General features: G+C 41.1%; 2 protein-coding genes and 1 long non-coding RNA gene across 8 annotated transcripts in view; 1 reads left to right on the top strand and 2 right to left on the bottom strand.

Annotated features, from left to right (window-relative positions):
- The window catches only part of LOC143473720 (uncharacterized), a 40,588-nt gene that overhangs the window by 653 nt on the left and 15,443 nt on the right, over window positions 1–24,492 (top strand). The window lies entirely within an intron of this gene.
- Window positions 14,562–17,438, bottom strand: LOC143473722 (uncharacterized). 6 transcript variants are annotated; one of them, XR_013120619.1, is made up of 7 exons: window positions 17,341–17,432; window positions 17,068–17,179; window positions 16,827–16,986; window positions 16,140–16,177; window positions 15,870–15,941; window positions 14,902–15,522; window positions 14,562–14,608 (listed from the first exon to the last, which is right to left on the bottom strand). XR_013120619.1 is itself a non-coding variant. In XM_076970832.1 (5 exons), the coding sequence occupies exons 1-5, from the start codon at window positions 17,426–17,428 to the stop codon at window positions 14,996–14,998; spliced, it is 417 nt and encodes a 138-aa protein (XP_076826947.1). In that variant the 5' UTR covers window positions 17,429–17,432; the 3' UTR covers window positions 14,807–14,995. The 6 variants fall into 6 exon arrangements, 1 of the variants encoding a protein (XP_076826947.1); XR_013120622.1 differs by lacking the exon at window positions 15,870–15,941 and having other exon boundaries at window positions 17,341–17,438; XR_013120618.1 differs by having other exon boundaries at window positions 14,902–15,941.
- On the bottom strand, window positions 17,455–18,103 carry LOC143473725 (uncharacterized). Its single transcript, XR_013120624.1, has 3 exons — window positions 17,907–18,103; window positions 17,567–17,682; window positions 17,455–17,490 (listed from the first exon to the last, which is right to left on the bottom strand). It is a non-coding gene; the product is annotated as an uncharacterized LOC143473725 (long non-coding RNA).

Raw genomic sequence — 24,492 nt, 5'->3', positions numbered from 1 at the left:
CTTAGTAATACGTACCACTAACACCTTTTAACCAAATCTTAACCAGACTATTTTGTTCGTTCCGTTACCTCACGGTTGAATCTCGTGTCTTGGCTAAGTTGGTGGAAAATTCAATGTGTTAAACTGTTTTTATAATGGATGTTTTACCGCTAACTAACCCAGCCAGATAACGTAGCTACTTATTTGCTACTATACGAATATAATTCTATTTGGTTCTTTTGTTTAGTAGCTCAGTGGTTCCTGTTACAAAGATAAAAGCTTATATGCTGGTTATATTGTACGGTTTTATTACTGAGTACACGCCATCTGCACTTCGCAAAAGCTCCGTCGCGCTATCTACATTGAAAGCTCACTTACGCGCATGCACGCGGTATTACAGTAGCGCTTTGGGAAACGACGCAGAGAGATTGAAATGTTGATGTTCTGTACTTATCTAAATAACTAAATGTGCCCATATTGAAACTCAAATAAGTTGGCAAAATCCTGATACATGACGATTCGGTTGCTTGTGTTAACTATTTGGGACTGTGTACAATACACAAATCAAATTATCACATTACTCCACAATATTCTTGAAGTACACTTCCTAATGTATAATTCCTGTGATTTGCAAGTGTTTTTACTGTAGCATTTTGGAATAAGAGGTGTCGCGCTTTCTCTCCTCCCGTCCGTGTCCGTTTGATGCAAAAAGAATGTCACCAGTCTTGTGTCTTTTAATCATTTATTAAAGCTGATTCAAACAAGAAATATTAGAGATCTGAGTACACACAAGCGACAGTCTAGGCCAGGGGTACTCAAATAGAAATGATGACGGGCCACATTTAATTTTTTCAATCACTGAAGGGGCCGGTACGGGGGGGGGGGGGGGCGAACGTAAACTGTCGACACGGGGGGGGGGGGTTAACGCATTTGGGCGTCTGCTACCTGTTTGTTGTTGCCATAAAGGCAATCCCCAGCATCGTCTTGAGATCGCGGTGCGCGATTTTAAAATGAGAGCGGATAGCGCGATGGAAAAAAGATTCCTAAAAAAAACACTTTTCAAAACAGCTCGCGGGCCAGAAATAGATGCCTATTCGTGTCACCCAGTGTGCAGCGCTCACACCAGTCTGCTTCTCTCCTTATTTTATATGATTCTAGGGGTCTGTCTCAACCTAGTGAGCTCTCTACATAGACAGCATCTTACGTCATGGTATGCGCGTTCCTGAGAAGTAGGCTGTCTCAATTCTTAGATACCTTAAAATGCTGTCTACTAAGATATCTTAATCTGACCCTGTAATAAGTCGGCATTAGACCCTTCCTCAGCCGGTAAGGCAATCCCATGATGCAACGCGGGGCAGCACGGCACAGCTCAACTTTTTTCATCATGGCGGACGGAAGAAGGACGTCCAGCGGCGAAGTCATTTTCAAATTAAGTTATTTAAGTTTTTATAGCGTAAGTGTTGTATTTTATGGGTTTTCTTGGCATAACAGAACACAAAGGGTCTGTCTCAAAACCTAGTGAGCTCTCTACGTAGGCATTGACTATGTAGAGAGCTGTCTAACTAGACAACGTTCTAACCGCCATCCAGCCTCATAAGGCACATTATTGGGACGCTCTAGTTAGACAGCGACTGCGTCACGACTTGGCCCCGCCCACAGCACGCGCCCGCTGTTTACTCACCTCAACTGCGGTAAACACCTCGGGTAATCGCTATACCGGCATTATGGACGAACCTGTTGCAGTTTTTATTGCAATTTTAATTGTTTTTGCGCTGGAGGAAGAGCGACGGAGACGTGAAAGCCGACGTGCTGCAGCCAGACGCCGAAATTTAAGAAGACGAACGCTGATTTCAGTCCTTGAACGGGTAAGATCTGCTCAGATTTTCTCGGAGGTAAAAACTTTCCTCCTGTACTTGATTTCAACAATTAATCCCCCCCTATTATAATGCTGCCTTTTAAGCATAAAAGGTATGTTTTTAAAGGATAAAACTCATCTGCAAATACGCATTTTATACATTTTATTTTATGCAAAGTGATACAAATATACATATGTAGACAATTCATTTTAAATAAATAAATAAATAGATCGATCAAATTAGAACCTGCGTGAACAGTTAATTTACAAAACAGATAAGTGATATTCTTTAAACACGAAGTAAATCACTTTTCTGTTTCGGAAAATAACTTCACACACACAAAAGTTATTTTTCCATTTCTTGCAGGGAGAAAGACCTACAAGATACTGTGCTCTGAACACAAGTGTACCACTTCTGAGAATATTACTGGACGACACCCAAATCAAATCAAAGTTTATTTGTATAGCGCTTTTCACAACACATGTCACAAAGCGCTTTACAGGATTTAAAAGGTTAACAATACTATGGGTCCAGAACCCTAATGAGCAAGCCAAAACACCCAAGACACCAAGCCTGACTTTCGCCTGAACCGTGAATCCCTGAAAGTGCTTTTACAACTCATCAACCATGAGAGCACCCATGGTTGGGGGGGAGCCATCGAAGTGTTGGTTTCTTTTTTGGTTGGCCTGTGGCACATCATACCGCATTGTATCCCGTGATTTTTCTATGCCCCGTTCTACAGTGCACCATGTAATTTACAGAGTGGCCAATGAAATGCGGCGAATCCTTCTGAAAGTTATCCGGCACCCAAAACCAGAAGAACTGCAGAGCATCTCTGATGGCTTTGTGAGGCTGGGAAACCATGGAGCTTTCCACTCTGTAGTTGGTGCAATAGATGGGTGCCATGTGCAAATCAAAGCCCCTGCCTGTGTCACTCTGCACAACATTGCATGGGAGCAGGAGATGTTGTTCAGCCTGAGGAGGAAGCAGATGAAGATGAAGCTGATATGCAGGAAGACGACGACATTACAGCTTTCAGTGGCCACCAATTACGGGAGCAACTTTGTGTCAACATTGCTGGTGTCCAGTGATTTTATTAAACCAGTAACAAATAAATCAGTTTTGTTTTCATTAAATGTTATACATTTGCACTGCCAGCATTAAGATGCTTTAGAATTCAGGAAAATACAACATTTTAACCTCGGTGTTCTACACAAACGCTTCGAGTGTAATCAAACATTTTGCAATATCTACCTAATTTTAAATAGTTTAGAAAGATGTCTAAATGCATGAATATTAAGCAATTATTAGCTTAATATTAGCTTATACTGTAACTGACAATGCATTAGTTACATATTAACTATTTAGTTTTCTAAAGCAGGTTTTCTATCAACTTATTTGCCACAAACCTATCATTTTATTATTGTAATCAGAACCAGTTAGCTAGCTGGTTTAGTGTATCAAAGTGTAACAGCTGCATCATTTAAGATGGAACAGAATAAGAATATATTATCGTTTAATAACTAACTAGTTTGGCTAAAATAAGCTCTTACTTCCAAGCTGAGAGAGCAGAGTTTTTCTGCCCGGTGAATAGCCTCTTTCTATTCTAGCCTTTATAAAGGCTTCGATTGCTGATCTGGTCCCTAAAAGAGTGGAAATCATTTGTATATCTGAACACTGGCTATCACGTTAAAAAGCCCACATACATGTCTTATTAACCCAGCAGGGCTAACAAACTATACAAGAAAGGAATAACTAAGATAACTAATAAAATATTACAGTGACTGATAAAAAACGCTTTTAGATGGGCTGTTAGCATCAGCTGTTCGCATCAGCCCATCTAAAACAGTGCTCTGACGCTTCAAAACCCGCTAGCATAAATGCTAATGCATCGATATATAAAAAACTGGAAAAAGGCCACCGACTAACCCAATAAATCGCTAATTTGTGTTCTGTTATGCCAAGAAAACCCATAAAATACCACACTTACGCTATAAAACTTAAATAACTTACATTTGAAAATGACTTCGCCGCTGGCCGTCCTTCTTCCGTCTGCCATGATGAAAAAAGTTTTTCTGCGCCGTGCTGCCCCGCGTTGCATCATGGGATTGCCTTACCGGCTGAGGAAGGGTCTAATGCTGACTTATTACAGGGTCAGATTAAGATATCTTAGTAGACAGCATTTTAAGGTATCTAAGAATTGAGACAGCCTACTTCTCGGGAACGCGCATCCTATGACGTAAAATGCTGTCTATGTAGAGAGCTCACTAGGTTTTGAGACAGACCCAAATTAGCTATTTATTGGGTTAGTCGGTGGCCTTTTCCCAGTGTTTTATATATCGATGGGTTAGCATTTATGCTAGCGGGTTTTGAAGCGTCAGAGCACTGTTTTAGATGGGCTGATGCTAACAGCTGATGCTAACAGCCCATCTAAAAGCGTTTTTTATCAGTCACTGTAATATTTTATTAGTTATCTTAGTTATTCCTTTCTTGTATAGTTTGTTAGCCCTGCTGGGTTAATAGGACATGTATGTGGGCTTTTTAAAGTGATAGCCAGTGTTCAGATATACAAATGATTTCCACTCTTGGGGACCAGATCAGCAATCGAAGCCTTTATAAAGGCTCGAATAAAATGATAGGTTTGTGGCAAATAAGTTGATAGAAAACCTGCTTTAGAAAACTAAATAGTTAATACGTAACTAATGCATTGTCAGTTACAGTATAAGCTAACATTAAGCTAATTGCTTAATATTCATGCATTTAGGCATCTTTCTAAACTATTTAAAATTAGGTAGATATTGCAAAATGTTTGATTACACTCGAAGCGTTTGTGTAGAACACTGAGGTTAAAATGTTGTATTTTCCTGAATTATAAAGCATCTTAATGCTGGCAGTGCAAATGTATAACATTTAATGAAAACAAAACTGATTTATTTGTTACTGGTTTAATAAAATCACTGGACACCAGTAATGTTGGCACAAAGTTGCTCCCGTAATTGGTGGCCACTGACAGCTGTAATGTCGTCGTCTTCCTGCATATCAGCTTCATCTGCTTCCTCCTCAGGCTGAACAACATCTCCTGCTCCCATGCAGATGTTGTGCAGAGTGACACAGGCAGGGGCTTTGATTCGCACATGGCACCCATCTATTGCACCAACTACAGAGTGGAAAGCTCCACGGTTTCCCAGCCTCCCAAAGCCATCAGAGATGCTCTGCAGTTCTTCTGGTTTTGGGTGCCGGATAACTTTCAGAAGGATTCGCCGCATTTCATTGGCCACTCTGTGAATTACATGGTGCACTGTAGAACGGGGCATAGAAAAATCATGGGATACAATGCGGTATGATGTGCCACAGGCCAACCAACAAAGAAACCAACACTTTGATGGCTCCCCCCCCAACCATGGGTGCTCTCATGGTTGATGAGTTGTAAAAGCACTTTCAGGGATTCACGGTTCAGGCGAAAGTCAGGCTTGGTGTCTTGGGTGTTTTGGCTTGCTCATTAGGGTTCTGGACCCATAGTATTGTTAACCTTTTAAATCCTGTAAAGCGCTTTGTGACATGTGTTGTGAAAAGCGCTATACAAAAACTTTTATTTGATTTGGGTGTCGTCCAGTAATATTCTCAGAAGTGGTACACTTGTGTTCAGAGCACAGTATCTTGTAGGTCTTTTCGTGTGCGTGTGTCGAAACAGTTAATTTACAAAACAGATAAGTGATATTCTTTAAACACGAAGTAAATCACTTATCTGTTTTGTAAATTAACTGTTCACACAGGTTCTAATTTGATCGATTTATTTATTTAAAATAATTGTCTACATATGTATATTTGTATCACTTTGCATAAAATAAAATGTATAAAATGCGTATTTGCAGATGAGTTTTATCCTTTAAAAACATACCTTTTATGCTTAAAAGACAGACTTATAATAGGGGGGGATTAATTGTTGTAATCAAGTACAGGAGTAAAGTTTTTACCTCCGAGAAAATCTGAGCAGATCTTACCCGTTCAAGGACAGAAATCTGCACTCGTCTTCTTAAATTTCGGCGTCTGGCTGCAGCACGTCGGCTTTCACGTCTCCGTCGCTCTTCCTCCAGCGCAAAAACAATTAAAATTGCAATAAAAACTGCAACAGGTTCGTCCATAATGCCGGTATAGCGATTACCCGAGGTGTTTACCGCAGTTGAGGTGAGTAAACAGCGGGCACGTGCTGTGGGCGGGGCTAAGTCGTGACTCAGTCGCTGTCTAACTAGAGCGTCCCAATAATGTGCCTTATGAGGCTGGATGGCGGTTAGAACGTTGTCTAGTTAGACAGCTCTCTACATAGTCAATGCCTACGTAGAGAGCTCACTAGGTGTGCCCCCCTCTCTATTGGAATTTACCTAACTCAACCTGTTAGATAAAAGCTGGTTTTCTAAGACTTTTACAATCAGCTTAGCCCCTCCTGTTTTTCCCTAAATCTTACAATATAGTGGTTCCATACATAGGAGTTGCACGTACATATTACATACGTTAAACAAACAGATGTTTCCCTTTTTAGGAGTGAGAGCGAGGTCTTCGCATCCTGGTCTTTTCAAACTGACCTACAGAGTAGTGTTGTCGTTCGCGAACGATTCACTCAAATGAACGAAAAATTCGAGTGAACGAACTGAATCGAATCACTTCCTCAGCTGATTCGTTCCTTTTTCAGTTCAGTAATTGAGCTCAGCAGCGATCGTGCAGGCCGTCAGGGGAACTGCAGTGTGGTCTGTGAATCACCGAATCACCAAGGGAACTGCGCATGCTCCGTGATTCGTTCAGTGATTCGTTCACTGTACTGAGGGCTCTCGTTCGTTCTGATTCGTTCATGAACTGAAAGCTCTCGTTCAGTCACTGATTCGTTCATGAACTGAAAGCTCTCGTTCAGTCACTGATTCGTTCATGAACTGAGGGCTCTTGTTTAGGGATGTGCTGATGGACGATATCATCGTCCATCGTCATTTATGACCCACCATCGCGATGGATGGTAACCATCACGATGCCACCCCAAAATACTCCGTCGCGATCTAAACTTCATCTTCCCGAGCTGAAAAAGGGGTCATGTATTTAGGGGGCATTGAGTAGAGAGCCACATGAAGTACACTTTTGGGGGGAAAAGATCCGCCCCAGCACAATGCTGGCTACGGGCCTGTATCTAGGTTATAGCTCGTGTTTTTTTCTACATGCCTATATTAATTTGAAACATTTCCTGTTATTCATGCAAATAGAATAAGCCTGCTCGTTGTGCGTCGGGAAACTTGCTCATTGTCAACCGAAGAATGACGTTCAACTTCAGCGAAAGCATTAATTTTGCAGTGCAAAGGCTACAATATAAAATTGACACGAAGGTGTTTGTAAACATGTTTATTATAAGTTGAACAACACGGTTAAATGCTAATGTTTCTGGTCAAAAAAACCAACATGTTTACCTTATCTGGTTTTAATAAGCTGCGGACTGGGGTGACCACACTACCCATGGTGCTGAAAACCCTTTCTGAGGGCAAGCTGGTAGTGCATATACAGAGATACTTTTGCCATTAGCGGAAACCTGATTTGGTTATTTTTCCATCATATCAGTGGATCCTCATCCCCGTCTATAGAACTTTCCTGCAGATAGATGGCCATTTATGCCTTAGCTCTTTGCTCGTCCATTAATTCTCTAATTCTCGCCTATCAAACGGAATTAAAGTGGTGCTTTTAACTGACGCAATTACGTTAACATTCAAGCGTAATTGTATTAGAATGTTAACGGCTTTTAAGAGTAATTGTAAATTTTTTTAATGCAAAAACCACCCCCCCCCCCCCCCCATGGCATTGTCCATCGCAATGTTTCACTGCCAACATCGTCTGTCAATTAAGGAGACATCGCCCAACCCTACTCTCGTTCACTCTCTGATTCGTTCATGAACTGAAAACTCGTTCATTTTCTGATTCATTCACTGAACGTACTGCCACCCAGAGAACTGTTGCTAAGGTCGTGATTCACGTTGGCGCTGCCACTCACTCATTTTCTTTGATTGCACATTTAAATTGATTATTTTCATCTGAATGTACAGTTTTTATCTTAATGTTGCTCTTAATTTAATATTTATTTTGCACTTTGTAGGTTAGTTAATACTTATTTTTTGTATTATGTTAGTGATCCTGCGCCAGTTCGTGCTTCAGCTTTTGTGAATTCACTCTTTCACGGGTTTTTATAAGATATTAATGGGAAAAATAATTCGCAGGTCATCACCTTTTAGCCGGTTGTCTGCGGAATTCGATCGGCGGAAAAAATATATATTATGATTTTTTACATGACAAAATTCCAAAATGTATAAAAATATATTATAAGTATTAATTCTAACAATTAACAAGGAATGTTATAAATAATAAAATAGTACGAATTACAGTAGGGTTGTCACGATACTAAGAATTACAACTTTGATACGATACTTTAAAAAATATTGAAATTTGATACCATTTTCGATACCAAAGTCAGATACTATGCTCATTTCCGTTTTAAAGCCTTTTTATTATTATTTTTAATAAACAAATGACTATTGTATTTTGTTTCACAAATGTCAAATAAATAAAAGGTGTAGTCCCTACTAGGGCTGAACGATTTTGGAAAATAATCTAATTGCAATTTTTTATCTATAAATTGCGATTGCGATTTAAAATCGTGATTTTTATTTCCACTGTTTTCAGGAAACTCTGTTTCGGCATTTTTTATACAGCTCAGATACAGGGTTGCCAACTTTTCAAGATCGCTTGGAGTGAGGTGTTGCATCTGTGTGGAGGGGTGGGTCTCCAGGACCTGAGTGGAAGCACGCAGTTATGTGAACCTCTCCACAGAGTGAAGACCTGAAGGACTTGTGCCTCTTTAAGCTCCTCATATATGATTGAAACGTCATTGAGTGTGAATTTTGCTGGCTGGCATTGTGTAATCATGGATTCAAAACAATTCAGGCTCAATGCGTGAACGTTGGCAACCCTGCAGGTATAGCAACTTGGCAAAAATATGTGCGTTCTTACAGTTAGCAAACACAATGTACCATTAGAACACTGGAGTGATGGTTGTTTGAAATGGGTCTCCATACATCTATGTGGATATTGCATTAAAAACCAGACGTTTACAGCTAGAATAGTCATTTACCACATTAATAATGTATAGAGTGTATTTTTGATTCATTTAATGTTAGCTACATTGAAAAAAAACTGATTTTCTTTCAAAAATAAGAATTTCTAAGTGACCCCAAACTTTTGAACGGTAGTGTACGTTCATGAGCTGCCGTCAGTTTGTTCATCTGCAAACTTTATGTGCATGCTAAAGATAAACAGCAAGCTGCAAGTGAGTTAACTGCAGCTATGGTCCTAATCTCTGATTGGCTAACAAATTCATGTTTATATCTAAACTTAAATAAAACTGTTTTTTTTTCATGGAAATTGACAGAAACGGTTCAAGCTGACGTGCTGGTTAAAGGAGAAAAGCTTAAGTTCGTGTCTGATATCAAATATCTTGGAATCATTCTACATTCAAATATGTCATTTAAAAAGCAAGTTAAAAAAGTGACAAATACTATTAAATTGAACTTGGCTAATTTCAGGCACATATATTTAATGACAGAAGCAGCTAAACCTTTTATGCATGCTATGATTGTTTCTCATATAACATACTGTTTTACAAGCTGGTCACAAACAAGCTTGTCAATTTTGAAACCTATTGAATCTCTTTATAAACAAGCATTAAAAATATTAGATAAGAAGCCCAATAGTTATCACTGTTGTCATATAGTACAAAAGTATAACTTACTCAGCTTTGATAGTTTTAAACATCTCTTAGATGTCTGTCTCATTTTTAAGATTTTATATGGGTTTGCTCCTCCTCCACTGAGAGAGTTTGTAAAACAAAGATAGGAGGGGTAGTATGGTAACAAGGTCATCTATTAGAGGGGATTGTATTGTACAATATAGATGGAGTAAGTTTGGGCAAAGTTTTTCCATTAGAGCTAGCCAATACTGGAATGGTCTACCAACTGAGTTGCGAACATGCACGAATTATGGGAATTTTAAATATAAACTGAAGATATGACTGAAAGTAAACCAAATCTGTAATCATTGAGAGATATATATATATTAGTGGTGGGACTTTAACGCGTTAATTTCGATTAATTAATTACAGGAAAATTAACGCACTAAAAAAATTAACGCATTTAACGGACGAGACACTTTTGCACCGTGGAATGTTTCTCAGTGCGCGAGTTCCGGGCATACAGATTATGGACACACAATAAGATGATCATGATGGAGATGACTGAAGAGGCTACGCTGGTGGATGGGAAATTTAAATATAAGAAACTTTCAGATGAAAGTACAAACAAAAATAGTGTTATTTACACTTTATGTAGGAAGGAGTTCGCTTATCACAGGACCACTTCCACCCTTCGTTACCACCTCAACGCAAAACATGTTGCGGCTAAAGCTGGGCGTACACTGTGCGATATTTTAAATCGTGTACTCAGCTCCAGCTCAAACTGTACGACTAAATCGCAGGGAGAGTCGGCTCGTGGAGCTGCTTCAACAGTGCGATACTCTCACGAGGAGCGATTTGAATTTCAAACATGTTTGATGTTCTTGCGACGCTGCGATTTCTGATCGGGAGTTGGTCGTGAGGTGTGAATCGTTCCTCGTTTACCTGTGTAAACTATACGATGCACGACACGCGATTGAGCCGAAACGAGTGAAAAATCAGCTGAAAATGGGCCAAAAATCGCACAGTGTACGCCCAGCCTAACGCGCAGGTCAGTAATGATAACTTAGCTGCTAAATGTATTCCTAGTACGATAGGGTGACCAAACGTCCGTAATTCACATCCTGTGAGGAAACGTCCTGGTTTTTAAATGACCTTCATTGGACCATTAAGACTGGATTAAACTTTCGCGAATGGCCGTAGCGCGCGACTCCGCACGCGTTTATACATGATGCGTCACATTATTTGTGTTGTCCGCTCTCTGTGGTCGAAGATAAATGCTTACAAGAAGCGCTGCGAATTGCGTCAACTGATGCAAGTTACGAACTACCGTCCAGGGGTGAGTTTCCCAAAACGTTCTTAGCGCCAAGTACTTCTTAACCTCGTACGTAAGAACGAGGTGACGAAGTACTTGGCACTAAGAACGTTTTGGGAAACTCACCCCAGAAAGACAATGTCGAAGAAAATCCAGCAGCTGTATGATGAGGAAAGAATTAAAACAGGTTATTGTGAAGAGTGCCACAAATGTGGCTCTGACTGGGGATCACTGGACCTCTGTTAGCAACAAGAATGATCTTGGTGTGACAGCTCATATTATAGATGATGAATCTATAGATGATGAAGATCCAGTCATTTGCTTTGAGCATGCAGAAGACCACTTCTAGGCACTATGAAGATGCCTATGGCAGAGGCCTGGGAAATTAAAGAAAGTCTACCATCTAAAATGGTATTAAAAAACATCTGATTTACTTCAATTCTTCCAATATCCTGAGCAAAACTCCCTAAATTAAACAACATTTTTGGTCAGAATTTCCAATGTTCTGAACTGTTTTCTGCACACTACACATATATTGGTCTTCGTAGTAGACTGGTGGAAAAATAAACAAGATGTTGAAGTTTATGATTATGTTCATTGATTCATTCATCATTCAAACTTAAATTAATATTTCTCATGTTAAATACTGAAATGCGATTAAAAATGCGATTAATTTTGATTAATTACAAAGCTTCCGATTAATTCGATTAATTTTTTAAATCGCGTCGGGTGGGAATCGTTTACTATCTTACGATTTGATTCGATTCCGATTTTGGGGGCCACAATTCAATTCAAAATCGATTTTCGATTCAAAACGATTTTCGATTAAAAAAAACGATTTGATTTATAAAAATTTCTGCTTAAGTCTATAAAATCTGCATGATCTACTAGTCTGCTTTGCAAGACAGAATGACAAATACAGAAAACAAAGTGTCTTTCACATTTAATTAACAAAAATAATGTGCTTTGGTAAAATAAAATGCTTTTTGTTGTTACCAAAATTCTTGAGCTTCATTTTACAAGCTGTCAGGGCTGGCTCGGATGCTGTTCCCCCAGCCGTGGCTAGGGGCACCAGAGTCAGTCCCAGACTATAGGTGGCGTAACCATACGTTCTCAGCCAGTCTCTGCTTTCTCTGTGGTTGCTTCTCGTTTGAAGGTGTCTCGACACCTCTGTTATGCTTTCTCTTTACTTATTCGAGTATCTATCTCCTGCGTCGCTTCCTGACCCATCTCAAGTTTTCCCAATCTCGCATTTCTTCCTATCCGTTTTGCCTTTATTTTTGTGAAGGGTTTTATTTTGCTGCGGCGTTTTTTGCCAATTACTACTTCTGGTGTCCTTGGTTTCGTTTTCGCGTTGCATTTATCCGTGCTGTTTTTTAGTTACTGTTATTTTGTTTCTTTCTCCCGTCTCACTACGGTTAACTGTTAGTTTTCCCGCGTTGTATTTTGCGCGTGGTTTTTTTGTTTCTATTTGCTCCATGCCCTCACGGTTTTGATTTCTATTCACTTGTGCTTTGAGTCTCTCGTGGTGTTTTGTTTGTTCATTCTGGGTCGCTGTGCGTGTTTCCCTTGCTAATACATGTGACGTGTGTCAAACGTATTGCTTTTGCGAGCCGGCACTCGTGTCCACCCTTCTCTATATTATTTCACGCTGTGTGTACGTTCCCGTGCTCACCGCGTTACACACGCCTTGCACACGAGCTACATTGTGTCAAGTTCGGTCTTCCCTGGCATTCATAAATACCAAAATGAACCCATATTTTTGCCTTAAATGAAGACGGAACAGGTTGAATATCTCTTTCCTCCATCTGTCTTGAAACCTTTCCGCAGTGTGTCCCAGAACCTGCTGCGTAAAGTCTCGCGTAATTTTGTAATTACGTAACGCGACTTAGAATCGATTTTGGGACATTTAAAATCGATTCTGAATCGTAGTAAATGAGAATCGATTTTTAATATATGAATCGATTTTTTGGCACACCTCTAATATGTATGTGTGTGTATGTGTGTGTGTGTGTGTATATATATATATATATATTATATATATATAGATATATATATAGATATATATTTATTGTGTGTGTCAGGGCCCTCTACGCCCTTATTCTTAACATAAATAGGCCCTTTTCACACTTCCGCATTTTTTCTTCCGGAAGTTCTCGTCACAGGGTAACAGGCTTGCCAACTCTCACGCATTGAGCGTGAGACACACGCATTTGACCTTTTTCACACGCTCTCACGCCACACTTCCGGTATCTCAAAAAAAAAATCCAGTTTATTTACGTCTGATCCACATATATGATTCAATGAGTTACTAGTTCGCTCTGGCGGCAATCACCGGCTGACAACGAGCAGAAACGAAAATGGGTTTGTGCAATTAGGAGAGATGAAGGGGAAAACTTTGTGATACAGAGCATCTTTGTGTGTAGCCAGCATTTCACTGCTGCAGACTACATAGTAGGAAGCTTGTGACTAAAAGATGGTGCTGTTCCCTGTTACTGTCCCCTGTACTGTTACTGTTCCCAGCCGGGTTGAGTGGAACAGTTGCTGTCCGCATTTGAAAGATCAAGCTCTCGGCTGGGAGTACACGCTCGTCCACCAGAGGCGGAGGTTGTGGAATATCCGATCCGCTAGCATCTAGCGCCGATCCGCTAGCATCTAGCTCCGATCCGCTAGCATCTAGCTAGAAAAGAGCAAGCTGTCGGCTGGGAGTACACGTTTGTGGTGGACGAGTGTCTACTCCCAGCGGACAGCAACTGTTCCACTGAAACCGGCTCTGAAACTAGCTCTGATCCGCTAGCATCTAGCTCTGCTCGGTAGCATCTAGCTCTGACTATGTTGGACACTGAATAAACAACAACACTTAATAACTTGGTGTGTCTCATGAACTTTATTGGTACTGATGTAAACCAAACAATTAATAGCTGACGTTACTTGGCTTGCTAACCTAGCTAGATATTGTTAACTAAAGCTGTCAGTATCATTCGTAATATAATATATATCATAATAATATAGACTGTTTTACCACTCCGTGGGATGACTAATGGAACTAGCTATACGTTAAATAATAGTTAGTTAGTTACCTCGCTAGTGCTAGCTGCCCACATAGCAAAAATGATCTGGGCCAGATCCGGCGCAAATTATCCAGAAGTTCGGGCCCAGGTCCGTAAAACGGATCTGGCCCTTTGTCCTTTTGCACAGTGGGCCAATACCGGTACAGATCCGGTTTCCGGATTTGAGCCAACACTGGCCCAACACCGGGCCGGGTCTCTGCGATTTTTTTTTCACACATCCGGCCCAAATCCGGATCACCTCTGTATCCTTATTTCACATTCGGATTGGTTCCGGACCGGAGGCGCACACCTCTGGCCCAGATAGCAAAAAGTATTTGGCCCAGATCTGGGCCGGACCTACCATAATTTCTGGGCTGGGTCCATAAAACGGATCTTGGCCGGTGTTTAGATGCACAACGTGCATGCCATCAATATTTTACCTACTAGGCTTTATATATTAACACCAGTACTTTCCAAATAGATTAAAACATGAATGTTATGTTTCAATTAATTAAATTAAAACAAGCATATACAAAATAAATAATTCATAAGCGACAGCAACACTTTATTTTAACATTTTAATTTCATTTTTTTCATTTTATTTCATTTCATTTTTTTTTTTACATTTTAATTGTCTGTGGTTTGGCCAGCTGTGGATGACCTGAAAGAAACAAAAGAAAAAAATTATTACTGAGAAACCCAGTATGTTTTTAAGATTTCACAAGAGCTCCTTAAAAGTATTTACATAGTAATCGGAGATGGTAAGTCGGTAAATCGAAGATGGTAAGACTTTCTACAAAAGACTAAAGGCAGGAGTGTATATAAACTGTATATAATTCCTTTATCATTTAACTTTTATTCTTAAATTTCACTTTTTGTGAAAGTTTTTGAAAAATTGTATTAATGTATTATTTTTGTGAAATTGTATTATTGTTCACTACTTGAAACACAAACCTATATCGCTCCCTGCGTCCGCCTCCACGGTCCGACGCAAGATTGAACCAACGGATAGCATGTTTGGTGATTTCTGCTTCAGTGGCATTGCTGCTTACATCTCCGTACAGCTCCTATGTGAAAACGTCAATAAGTACCTAATCAGTAAAACGATGACACATTTTCTTGACAAATTAGCCAGCTTTTCAAACTAGCAATATACCTAACATTACAGTAATTACTTTTGTCATTACACTAAAAGTTTGTAATACAGTTTGAGAAAGTTGGGTATCATGAGGAGTGTGTGTGTTTGTGTGTTGGGAATCTATATCAACTTAATCGACTACATTCTTTTGTGTTGATTCAAAACATTGCTACAATCTAGAAACACTGCCTAAAAAGACTTCCTAGGTCTGGTTCAGATGATTTATATTCCTGTATTGTATTTCCTAAAAACAGTGTAAGTCAAAAAATGCAAAAGTCAACTTTTTCATTTACAGCACATGATTGACATTTTTTTAAACTGAATGATTCCCATTACAAATACATCATGTCTTGCCCGACTACTCATAGCGTGGCATGCTTGTCTGGCTAGGGAATCAAACTCCAGTCTGCCATGGAGAAGGCCACGTCGCTACTTTCCTAAAAACAAAATATTAGTTTCATGGCCACGTGATCAGGCAGGACAAGACCTAATCACTTGTAAATAAGGCAAGAGGAAACTTCCACTTCCACTACAGTTCAGCCTACACTGGTAATAGTTATGGATAAGAAGCACTTATGTTCATTGTGCTAAATTTCATCTTTTGGTTGGCACCCTTCCAACTAATTTTTTTGGCAACATTATCTTTGAAGATGTACGCCAAAATGTTCCAAGCTACTTTTTTGGTATCTTGCCCTCCTCCTCTGTTCCACCTCCTCAGTGGTTTCCAATGGGAACTGAAACCCCTGGGATCCTTCGTTTACATCAGATCTGGTGTTCAGGTTACCTAGTGCTCCCAGTATTTGAGTTTGCTGATGCTTAATCTGCTCCAGCAGTGTCAACATATGCAGTTGAGCAGCTATAATGTTACAGAAGAATTAATAGTTAAAATGTTTCAATCAAAAAACCCACAAACAAATTTCATTAACCACTAATATTAAGAGGAAAGTGAAGAACAGTAATTTGGCTTTGACAAGCCAACTAAATAAAAGACAACAATAATAATGCTTTGCAATGCACAACCATAATAAGAATAAGACAACTTAATTAAGCTTACCAGTGCATGGAATGGGTCCAATTCCTGTCCTTGCAGCTCTGCAAGTTGGACGAAAGAATTGATGACTGTGACAGAAATTGATTATTGATTAATTATCATTGATAAGTATTATAATAATCTCTAATGAGTTAGTATTTGTCCATTTTGGCTAAGCAGAAGGACTACACACTGACTTAGTGTGATTCAGTGTAACCAGGTTTAGCTCATGTGTTCCATACTATGGCCAAGGTCAGGCAAAGTGCAGAAGTTCAGAGTACTTTGTCAACTGAGTGTCACTAGTCCACTATCCTGGGATTCAGCTGTCTTTGCATTCTATTGATACACCAGTTTCTTCCACTAACTCTAGGAGAGTCCATATTAGGAGATACACACACGTTAGGTAAAAGTAGCCTGCTGGATACCCCTGTTTTCGTACATGCTGTGCTAATAATAACTTGCCTGTTAGAACTGTTGAACTGTGTATAAAAGGGAAGAGGACTGCCCTCTTCCTTCAGAGTGTCATGCTTGAATGAGACTCTCATGTCTGCGTGATTTTTGTCTTATTAAATCAATCATTTTAACCACGTCTGAGTCCTCATCCATTTATTAGAAAATTTCCACGACATGACCCTCCCCAGTACTGAAGTTAATGTCAGGACGGTAAATCGATGATGCAGGTGGGATGGAATCAGCTGGTGAATGAGTTACCCGAGGGGCCAAGATCTCTGTAGGGAGGACCGGAGCCAGAGCAGATGGAGGGGGGATCTGAGGGGCCTGAGAAGGTGCTGGTTGATGAGCACGTTGTTTCTTTAATGGAACTCTCAAATCACTCTCATCACTATCTTCATCAGACTCTCCCAGATAGTGGCTGAAAAAACAAGACAAATTATTTTTTACAGCAGTAAAAAAAAATTAGTCACTATTTTAATTCTGAAATATTGAAACTAACATTCGCTTGGGTTTTCTCAGAGGCCTTGAGTCTACCTCTTCCTCTGACTGAATGTCAGAAGTGCTGCAATTTAAAGACTTTTTCAAAGCCTGGCGTGCTGTTAAGTAGTTGTCTGCAACAGAAAGAATCTTGGCTCATGTGCATGAGTGTAGTACTAATATTGATTAATAATGAATAATAAGGATTAGACACTAGAGAGCTACAGTTGAACAATACACGAAACAGCTGAAAATACCACATGTCTTTAGAACAGTGCAATCAAAGTGGTCCCACCAGTCCTCTCCAGGCAGCTCTCTCTGTTGAACTGCTTTATCCACACGTTTGTCAGTGTTGTAAGTTGGCCAAAGTGTCTCTCCAGCATTATACCATTCAGATGGCACAACTGCAACCATTCCACTTTCCAAGAATATAACATGGAGCATTCTGAAATGTGAAAAATGATCAGTATTAATTAGTTATAATATTAGGTTTGTGTTTTTTAAGGGTTTTTTTTTTTTACCTTAAATAACTCGGTAGTATTCTCTAATAGATGTGTATCCCATGTATGTGCTCACAGTAGAACAATAGAAATAGCAATCATTTCAATTTCAATTTTGTCATTCCTATTGCTTCGTCCTAAAATGAAAGCATAAGATAAATAAGAAAATAGGACAAGAATGCACAATAAGAAGTAACAAACAGATAAGAAAAGCCTGTAAGGAAAAAGAGTTAAATTTCCCTAACACTGTGAGGAGCTGAAGAACGAGCTGCAGGTTATACTGTGAGTGCAGATCACAGAACATAGTAAGCAGTGTGTTTTTGCAAATAACATCACATCTGCAATGATCTACAGTACTTACCTTCAGCTCGTTCCTTTGACCCCATCACAGAGGCATTACTTACAATAACATCCTGTGTTCTATTACTTTAACACTGTGATAACATAGCGTTACCTAGTTAATTGATAAATCTTTCCTTGTGACAAGTGTACTTCTTTATAATGTTATTAAACAAACAACACAGCTGTAAGAATTCTATGTGCACTACAAAATGAAATGACTATGACTCAATAACTTACATTCAGAAGTAGGAGAAGAGGAAGTGTGAGTGCTGATACACATTTCTGTCTATCCAATTACTAAAACACAACATAGAAGTCCAAGCAAAATGGATCCTCAAAAAAGCAGACTGAGCTCTGTAAAATATTTAATCAGAGCACTCTACAACAGTACAAATGGCACAAATTTCATTGTCAGTGTTGAAAATATGTTCTCTTGCCGTTTTGTCTACTCCTGATCAGAGACTTGTTTTCAGCATGAGTTAATGTGAGAAGTAAGCAAGTAAAACAATGAGGTAGTCCAAGTGAAATGGATATTCAGAAAGAATATCTGACTGAAAAAATTCTGACTGCTCTGCATGAGTTTTTTATCAGAGCACTTCACAATAGTGCATACAGCTCAAAATTCAGTCAGTGAAGAAAATTTCCACTTTTTTTGTAGCAGTGCTGATCAAAAACTGGGTCACAGTGAAATGACATGCCGGCCCTTGGGTTTAGAAGGTATGCAGTAATGGTATAACCACCAATTTATCTCTGTGAGGCAATGCTACACATTTCCGTGTAATGTCTGATTTTGGCACATTTCAGTTCATCCAGTAAGAGAGACAACATAGACGTTGAGGAAGTCTGAGCCAAATGGATACTCAAAAAAAAACTGACCGTTCCGCAAAAGCTCTGTATAACACATAGATTCCGCCAGAGCACTCCACAATATTACGAATGACACAAACTTCATCACCAATAAAGAAAATGTTGTTTCCTCTTGAGATTTTAATTGTCCACTTTTCAGCAAACATCTCCTGGTATTATATAAAAATAATAATAATAATAATCTTTATTTGTATAGCACCTGTAACGTGGCTCGCGCCACGGAGCGAGGAGACGGACACAAATGCAGAGATGAGCGAGATTTAATAAAGGGAATACCAAACTCAGGGTCAAGGAGGAAAGCATTGGTCAAATCCGAGAGGGAGTCCGAACACGAAACACGGAGAGACATGACAGAACGAATACTAGAAACAAAACACGGGTAGAACGCAGAGCAACTAAACCAAACAGAATACACAGGGCAACTGGGCAGCAATAACAAGACGTACTTACGAACAGGATAAACATACACGAACACGGCAACATGAAAGCTTGGGATCAGGACCACGAAAGAACAGAATGAACAAAACCACAGATAACCAGACTGGGGAATCACTGGGACTTATAACACTGAACTGAAACAAGGGACAGGTGATAACAATGACACAGGGGCGTGGTAACAAACAAGGAATCACGAAGACCAACGAGCGGGGCGGGATTAACGGGCAAGGAATAACAGAAAACACGAGGAACAGACATTGGAGTGACAGCGGGGAGAGGGGGCGTAGCCCTACGTGACAGTACCCCCCCTCAAAGCGTGCCACTCCGGGGCACGCAAGGGCAGACAGGACAGGGAAACGGACCAGGACAGGACAAAGCAGGACAAGGAGACAGAGGCAGGGCAGAGACAGGGGAACCAGAGACCGGCCAGGAGCTGGGCTGGGGTATGGTGTCACAGGCAGGGACAGGGCGAGGCACGGGAGCAGGACTGGGAACAGACACGGGAGTCGGGCCAGGGGACAGGGCAGAGGAGAACACTGAGGCAAACACGGCTTGGACAACAGTGACAGGGACAGGAACAAGGTGAGTGACAACTCGGGTAACAGACACGGGGACCGGGACAGAGACGACACCACCAGGCACAGGAACGGGCACAAGGACACGAACAGGTAGACACACAGGGACTGGGACCAGCACAAAACCAGGGACAGAACAAGGGAGCAAGGGGAACACGGGCAACAAGACAGGAGTACAGGGCAGAGCAGGGGGCACACAAAGTCCAGGCCCAATAGAGGGCAGCACAGTCTCTGGGGTTACAGGCGTGGGCGGGCACAGGCGCGGCCGGGCGGCGGGCACAGGCGCGGCCGGGCGGCGGGCACAGGCGCGGCCGGGCGGCGGGCACAGGGGCGGCGGGCACAGGCGCGGCCGGGCGGCGGGCACAGGCGCGGCCGGGCGGCGGGCACAGGAGCCGGCAGACGGGCAGCGGGAACAGGAGCCGGCAGACGGGCAGCGGGACCAGGAGCCGGCAGACGGGCAGCGGGACCAGGCAGGGTCCGCTGGCGGGCAGCGGGAACAGGAGCCGGCGTGGACGACCTCTCCTGGGTCGCGGGGGACAGGAACCGGCGTGGACGAGACGTCCTCGGGGGGGCGTGTCCGCCGCACTGACGTCCTCGGGGGGGCGTGTCCGCCGCACTGACGTCCTCGGGGGGGCGTGTCCGCCGCACTGACGTCCTCCCGGGTCCGAGCCGGCCACTCCTGGGGTGAGTGGCTATTACTCCCCCCCAAAAAATTCTTGGGGGGCCTTCAGGGAGCGGCTTCCGGAATCAGCGGAGGGAGGTCCTCTTCCACGGGGTCCTGGGCGAGCCTGGAAGAACACACAGACACACACGCCCCTCGGTGGCTCTCTCTGCGATGGCTCCGCCTCCTCTGAGGCGTCGGGAGCTCGCAGCAGCCGTTGAGAGCCAACCGAGGGTTAAGCCACGGCTCGTCTGTGCGCTCGTTCCGTCTGCCCGCTGCTTGCACCACAGGTTGCTCACCCCTGTGGTGTTCGCCAAGCGGGGCAGACTCCCAGCGCTCAATAGGAGACTTCCGTGTTCCCACAGCGCCAGGGGTATTCCTGTCTCCGGCTCGTTCGCGCTGTAACACATGAGAGTTAAACTGCACGGAAGCAGCCAACGACTCGTTACAGCGACTAAACTCACCGGAGTCTCGCTCTCTCGCTGTGTCCTGGTTAGATCTGTGGTTATGTAACGTGGCTCGCGCCACGGAGCGAGGAGACGGACACAAATGCAGAGATGAGCGAGATTTAATAAAGGGAATACCAAACTCAGGGTCAAGGAGGAAAGCATTGGTCAAATCCGAGAGGGAGTCCGAACACGAAACACGGAGAGACATGACAGAACGAATACTAGAAACAAAACACGGGTAGAACGCAGAGCAACTAAACCAAACAGAATACACAGGGCAACTGGGCAGCAATAACAAGACGTACTTACGAACAGGATAAACATACACGGACACGGCAACACGAAAGCTTGGGATCAGGACCACGAAAGAACAGAATGAACAAAACCACAGATAACCAGACTGGGGAATCACTGGGACTTATACACTGAACTGAAACAAGGGACAGGTGATAACAATGACACAGGGGCGTGGTAACAAACAAGGAATCACGAAGACCAACGAGCGGGGCGGGATTAACGGGCAAGGAATAACAGAAAACACGAGGAACAGACATTGGAGTGACAGCGGGGAGAGGGGGGCGTAGCCCTACGTGACAGCACCTTTCATACTTACATGCAACTCAAAGTGCTTTACAGTATAATTAAAAAAAAAAAACATAAAAAGGAGATAAGACAAAAAGAAAATGTTAAAAGAAATTAAAGATAAAATATTAAAATAACATAAAATGTAAAAAAGTAAAGTATAAAAAGAAAATAAACAATAAAATTATTAAATAAGGTGACAAATAATAAAATAACAGAATAAACTAAATAACTAACTAAAAGCAGATCTAAACCGGAATGTTTTGAGACTGTGCTTGAAACTATTCAGGGATGAAATGCCTCTGAGCTCTTCAGGAAGAGAATTCCAGAGCTTTGGGCCATAGTGGCTAAAGGCACCCTCACCGATCTTTAATCGGCTTTTAGGAATCACCAGTAGATTACTGTTTGAAGACCTGAGAGACCTGACTGGAACATATCTAACCATCATTTCACTGAGGTAAAGAGGGGCAAGACCATGAAGACAACCAAGACTAGAACCTTAAAATCTATTCTAAAGCTGACAGGTAACCAGTGCAGTGAGTGGAGTGCAGGTGTAATATGATCTCTCTTTCTCCTGCAGGTCAGAACCCTTGCAGCTGCATTCTGAACTCTCTGTAAGTGCGAAATAGAGCTCTTTGGAAGAGCAGATAGAACAGCATTACAATAATCTAGCCTTGATGTGATAAATGCATGGACAAGTTTTTCACTGTCAGCAGGAGAGAGCATATCTCGGACCTTAGCAATGTTTCGAAGGTGAAAATAAACTGTCTTGCATGTAGTCATGATGTGTGATTTGAAGCTGAGCTCATTATCAAAGGTGACGCCCAGGTTCTTAACACATTGACTGGCATTTAGATTCATTTGATTTAAATAAGTCTGGACATCATTCCTTTGTGAATCACTGCTAAGAACAAGAACCTCTGTCTTCTGTTTATTTAATTGCAGAAAATTGTCAGACATCCATGTCTGTATATCATCTATGCAGTCAAACAGTGAGCAAATTGATTTTAGGGCTTTAGGTTCTAGAGAAATGTAAAGTTGGGTGTCATCTGCATATTGATGATAACTAATACCATGTTTATTAATATGTGGTAACGGAAGCATATATAGGTTGAATAGTAATGGCCCAAGAATTGATCCTTGGGGGACCCCACAAGTAATTTTTTGACGTGTGGAGGAAGAGGTACCTAATGCTACACAGTAATCACGCCCAGTTAGGTATGATCTAAACCAGTCTTAAGACTAAGCCACTAAGGCCTACCCAACTCTGTAGTCGATCAAGAAGTATTTCATGATCAACGGTGTCAAAAGCGGCGCTTAAATCTAGCAGAAAAAGGACTGAGAGTTTGCCTGCATCCTTATTCAATCTCAAATCATTTACTACCTTAACTAGGGCTGTTTCAGTGCTATGGAGAGCTCTCAAACCAGATTGAAAAGTGTCATTTATTTGATTTACTTTGACATAATCATTTAACTAGATTGACACAACTTTTTCAATGAGTTTGCTGAGAAAGGAAAGGTTAGATATAGGTCGATAATTATTGAGAATTGTGGAATCAAGATTTCTGTTCTTCAATAGTGGTTTAACCATTGCTGTTTTAAAAATGTTAGGGAATTCACCCAATTGCAGAGACTGATTAACAATCCTTGGAACTTCATTTGCTAATGAGCTCAGAACCTGCTTGAAAAAGCTTGTTGGTAGAGGGTCCAGTTCACAAGTAGAGGATTTTAGTGATGAAATCACATCAAGTAGTGTTACCATGTCAACTTCTTGGAAATAAGACATATTAAAGTTAGGCTGAGTAACTGATATAAGGGTTGATAGTCTATTAGTGCTTGTAGCTATGTTCTGCCTTATACTAGTAATCTTGTCCCTAAAAAATATTGCAAACTCATCACATTTTTCAACTGAAACAGTCTCAGGGAAGACACAGGAGGTGAGTTTTACTAGCTGATCTATACTTCTGAACAAGACAGCTGAGTTATTATTTGATGAATTGATTAAGGTAGAGAAATAGTTTTTCCTTGCTGATTTCACTTCACTGTTGTAATTGTGCAATGTTGTTTTATAAATATCAAAATGTACTTGCAATTTTGACCTTCGCCAACGTCTCTCAGCCTGCCTACAATCTTGCCTAAATTTTACTATAGATGGAGTATTTCTCCAGGGCATTTTAATTTTACCAGACATAATTTTAATTACCTTTGGTGCCACAGCATCAATACAGTTCCTAACTCTGTGTGTGAATGTTTCAACTAGCTCTTTCCCATTTTCTGAGAGAGGAGGGAGGGACTGTATCATGTCTGTGAAGGCCACGGCACTGCGAGCACTGAAATAACGCTTGGTAATTGTGCACTTTTTACTGAGTGTTCTAGTTGATAATGACATTGAAAAATACACCAAAATGGTCAGAGATTGCAACATCAATAATTTCAGTATTATTAACCTCTATGCGTTTAGAAATGATCAAATCTAAAATGTGGCCATGCTTATGAGTTGGGCCTGATACATGCTGTATGAGATCAAAAGAGTTAAGCATCCTCATGAACTCTGAAGTGATTGGATTTGTGGATATATCCATGTGAATATTAAAATCCCCAGCAATTAAAACATAATCAAAATCAATTAAAACCCTTGAAAGCATTTCTTCAAAATCTTCAAGAAAATCTGCATGTAGTCTGGGAGGATGATGGATAACAATCGAAAGAACTGAATAAGTACTGTTGAGTTGTACTGCCAGATATTCAAACGTAGGATGTTCCCCTAATGAGATCTGCTTACAGCGGAATGCTTTATGGTAAAAACATGCAACACCACCACCTCTCTTATTTACTCTAGAGACATTAAAATAGTTAAAGTCAGGAGGCGAAGCTTCATTTAGCACTATTGCTCCATTGCTATCGAGCCAAGTCTCTGTTAGAAAAAGAAAGTCCAGACAATAATCTTCAATTAATTTAGCTATTATGAAAGACTTGTTTGTGAGTGAACGGACGTTTAGTAAGGAGACTTTGAAGACTTGATGTGTTTGATCA

This window comes from Brachyhypopomus gauderio, chromosome 13 (assembly GCF_052324685.1).
Source record: "Brachyhypopomus gauderio isolate BG-103 chromosome 13, BGAUD_0.2, whole genome shotgun sequence".
In the NCBI taxonomy this organism is placed as follows: domain Eukaryota; kingdom Metazoa; phylum Chordata; class Actinopteri; order Gymnotiformes; family Hypopomidae; genus Brachyhypopomus; species Brachyhypopomus gauderio.
Note: the sequence above shows the minus strand (reverse complement) of the source record. Positions and strands in the feature narration are given on the sequence as shown.